This window comes from Vombatus ursinus, unplaced genomic scaffold (assembly GCF_900497805.2).
Source record: "Vombatus ursinus unplaced genomic scaffold, bare-nosed wombat genome assembly UNPS02014818.1, whole genome shotgun sequence".
NCBI lineage: Eukaryota > Metazoa > Chordata > Mammalia > Diprotodontia > Vombatidae > Vombatus > Vombatus ursinus.
The window spans coordinates 60,120,658-60,124,278 of record NW_020954596.1 but is presented as its reverse complement, the minus strand read 5'-3'; the positions used below and the strand labels follow the sequence as shown (position 1 = coordinate 60,124,278).

At 50.9% G+C, this 3,621-nt stretch overlaps 1 protein-coding gene across 3 annotated transcripts in view; it reads right to left on the bottom strand.

Annotated features, from left to right (window-relative positions):
- KIT (KIT proto-oncogene, receptor tyrosine kinase) overlaps positions 1-3,029 on the bottom strand; it is a 101,683-nt gene extending 98,654 nt beyond the window's left edge. For 2 of the 3 annotated variants that reach the window (XM_027836602.1, XM_027836604.1), the window contains exon 1: positions 2,384-2,554. In XM_027836602.1, coding sequence (XP_027692403.1) covers positions 2,384-2,447 — 64 coding nt within the window. In that variant the 5' untranslated portion in view covers positions 2,448-2,554. Of the gene's footprint in view, positions 1-2,383; positions 2,555-2,830 lie in introns of those variants that run through there. The other variant, XM_027836603.1, reaches the window with a different exon arrangement.
- Positions 3,030-3,621: the final 592 nt, after the last annotated feature.

The window sequence follows — 3,621 nt, the reverse complement described above, 5'->3', positions numbered from 1 at the left end:
CTCTCTCTCTCTCTCTCTCTCTCTCTCTCTCTCTCTCTCTCTCTCTCCTATCCCAATTCTTACAAAGTGATAGAGCCAAGAAAACCTAAAGGAAAGAATGCCGGCAGTGAACAGATATAGACCTGCCCCGTAAGGCAGAGGGGCTGGAGTAGATAAGGTGGGGAGTTTGAGACACCAGGTAAAAAATTGGAGGGTGGGAGGACAGTGTATACATCAGGTGTATCAGAGGACATGAATTACTACTTAGTCCAGGTGATGAAGAGAGCCTGGAAAAAAATTTGCTATGCAAAAAAAATTATATCGGAATAGACACAGTATTAAGCAGGAAGGGAAACTGACTTCACAGAGGACCCAAAATAGATACTGTTCTGGCTTGGCTGGCTGTCAGTAAAGCTCTACTCAGATCTCCCTGTCGTCTCCCAAGGGCCACCGACGACTGAACATCTTAACAGCTAGCTGCTCTCAATGAGTCAGGGAACCGAATTCCGAGTTTCCATCTGAGTCCAGATGAGGACAAGAGTCCAGAGTGAGACCTCTCCTCCCCCACAGGAAAAGCTTTACAATGCCGAAAAACAAACAACTGAGCAGGCATGCTAAGCTTTTACACGTTACAGGGAAACTCCGACCCAGTGCCTCTAGTGTTTTCATTCATTCCCACAATAGTGAATTGCTAAATTCCCTTTCCTGACCTCAGTCAGATCGGAGGGGGCAGCAAAGCTTTCCATTCACCCTCACACACTAATGCACACGATTAGTTCTTTTTTTTTTTTTTTTCACCTTTTAGGTTGCAGAAAGGGAAAGGAAGAAAAACTCCCGCCTCTCCGTAGAGGTGGTGGAATATAGGTGAGGAATGCCTTATTTATCAGGGTCTAGAATAGTCAATATATATTACTTAACTGTTACCTTCTTTGTTAGAAGGAAGTCACAGCGATGTTTAAAAAAAAAAAGCATTTTTTAAAAAGACATTCTTAAGGACTGGGGTGCAAGAGAGGATTTATCACCAGACGGCCAACAAATTGGGGAGTGAGTGGGGAGAAGGGAGAGGATAGTTTAAGATTAGCAGGCGCTCCATAAATATTTGCAGTATCAATGGGTCAATAATCTCTCCAAGTTCCATACAGCTGCCTGTCTGTGCTTCGGCAGGCTTAATCCTCAACTTTCCCAGAATCTGCTTTAGTACTAAATAAAAATGTGCTTTTTGCACCTCCTCGTGCTATCCCACTCGCTCCTGAAGCTGCGCGCCGCTTTCCCTAAAGCGCTCTTTGGGGAATCCCTAAATACCCTAAGTATTAAGGGGGCCGAGGAGGCAACAGCTGCAGGTCCCTTCCGAAACCCCGCGCCGGTCCCTCATTCTTCCACTGGGAGCGCGCGCTACTTTAAGTTAGGGAGCGCACCGGTTAAATTGCGCAGCCCCTTCCTCCTCCGGCGCGGGAGGCAAAGCGCAAGACCCAATCGCCCCCTCCCACAGCGCCTGGAAGCGAGGAAAGGCGGGAGGGATGAACGAGCCTCGCAGCCGTCCCAGCAAGGGGCAAGAGGTCAGTAGGGATTGTTATTTTTTTTTTTTAAGTCTGCACTCTTTGGAAGAGAGCAGCAGCACTAGGGCTGCCCTTATGGGCACCTCTGGCCGCAGGATGTTTAGCACCAGACCGGCACGCTACGGGTTCCCAATGTAAAACACAAAATGAATGTGCAGTTCATTTCCAAAGGCCAGAAGAGGGGGACAGTTAGACTGTACGCCGGCCACCTCGGTGGGAGCCTGCAAGGACCAACGGGGATCTGGCTCTGTCCCCTATCTTTCCACACCCGTGCTCCCAGGAGCACAAAGGGTGCCACCGTCTTTGCTCTGCAGCCAGATGCGGCTGCAGTCTAGGAAAGAGCCAGGATGGCAAACTTTCCCTTTCCGTAGCGCCCAGAACCTGCTCGTCGCGGGCGCGCCAGCCGCAGACAACTTTCAACAAAAGGAAGCTACGGCCGAACGCCTTCCAACGTGGAGATCTCCGGTTTCACGACCCATCCCCTGGCCCTCCGCACCCACTAGCTCAACACAAAAGAAATCCAAAGGCACACCCGCATCCATACCCCTAGCCCATCCCCAAAGCCCCTTCTTTCCCAGACTCACTCACAGTTGCTCTCTCTCAGCTCCACCCGGCCAAAACGCTTTGTTTCTGCACAAGGGAGCAGGTACACACTCCTAAGCCCATGTAAAAGGCTAGGGAAACCCAAAGGGAAGTCTCATGTGAGTACCCCCTCCAAAGCCCTCCGAACTGGGGGCGCACAAGAACTAGAAGGACCTTCAGACACCTCCCCCAGAGCAAAGGCTTTGCAAGGTTGATAACATTCCCAGGAAAAATAAGAATGAGCAAGAAGGTAGCAGTTCACCCACCTGTCTGGAAGCTTAGCAGGATCAGAAGACAGAGAAAATCCCAGGCACCACGAGCCCCGGTCATCCTGTAGCTGTTCCAGGGTCGGAGCTCAGCTCCGCGTTCCTCCTCTAGTCGAAATACACCCAGCGCGGCAAATAAACCGAAGCCCCCAGAGCAGGGAGCCCGGAGAGGAGAGGATAGCAAAGGAGAGCAGCCCCTCCTCCCAGCGCCCTCCCCCTGCCGCGCCGGCCACGCCCCTCCTCGACTCCCCTCCCTCTCCCTCTCCCTTCTCCTTCTCTTTCTTTCTCCCCCTCTCTCTCTTCCTCAGGCGCTCCCGCCTAGTTCTAACCCCTGCAAGCCCCCCACTCGGGCCTCTCTCCCTAGATGGGAGCACTTCCAATCCCGGAGGAGGTAACAAGTAGACACCTCCCCTCTCCCTGCCAGTCTGCCCCTTCGACCGACTTCACCTTTCCTCTGCTGGGATGTGGTCTGGACGCCGAAGGTGTTTACTGGACTAGTACTGCTTAGCCTGAGTGCTTTGTGAAGCCATTTGCCCTGCCCAGCACCACCTGCTAATTAGCAATCTGTGAGGCCGCTTTTGTGGGGCGGGTGCCTCCACCTGGCAGGTGCTCCCTCAGACAATTGGCTGCTAGCCTCCCGGGCTAGCAAAAGCGGTCCGGGAGGATGTGGATAGAGACCTGTTCTGGGCTCAGCCTCTATCCAGAATCCGAAACTGACCACTGCAGTTCTCTGGCAGTTCAGTCATCTGAGGAGGAGGAGGAGAAAAATGAGTCTAGGAGCCAAAATCTTATCTACACTTCCAGTGTCAAGCACAATGGTTTAGAGTGCTAGGCGCTCGATTTAAAATTAAAAAAAAAAAACAAAAAACCAAAAACCCAACTCTGATGTTAATTTTCTCCAACTGTATTGTTGGAGGGAAAATGTTTGCTTCTACACTCGAGGGCTTAACTCTAGCCCAGGAAACGCGTTGCATTATACAGAGGGCGACGTTTCCTGACACTGGAGTGGGAGAAGGGATTTTTGCAAAGTGTGCTGTGAAGAAGGTGATTTAAATGTTTACTCCAAACTATGCTGAGCCCCCTCTTTCGCTGTTTTCTTGTTTCTTAACTTCTTAACAATGATCACAATGATAACAAAAAGGACTATGCCCATTTCTGAGGTCTTTTCAGTATTTTCTCCCACCTTCCAGGCTTGAAAGAACAGAACAGCAGAACGGTACAGTAATAATGCAGAGGGG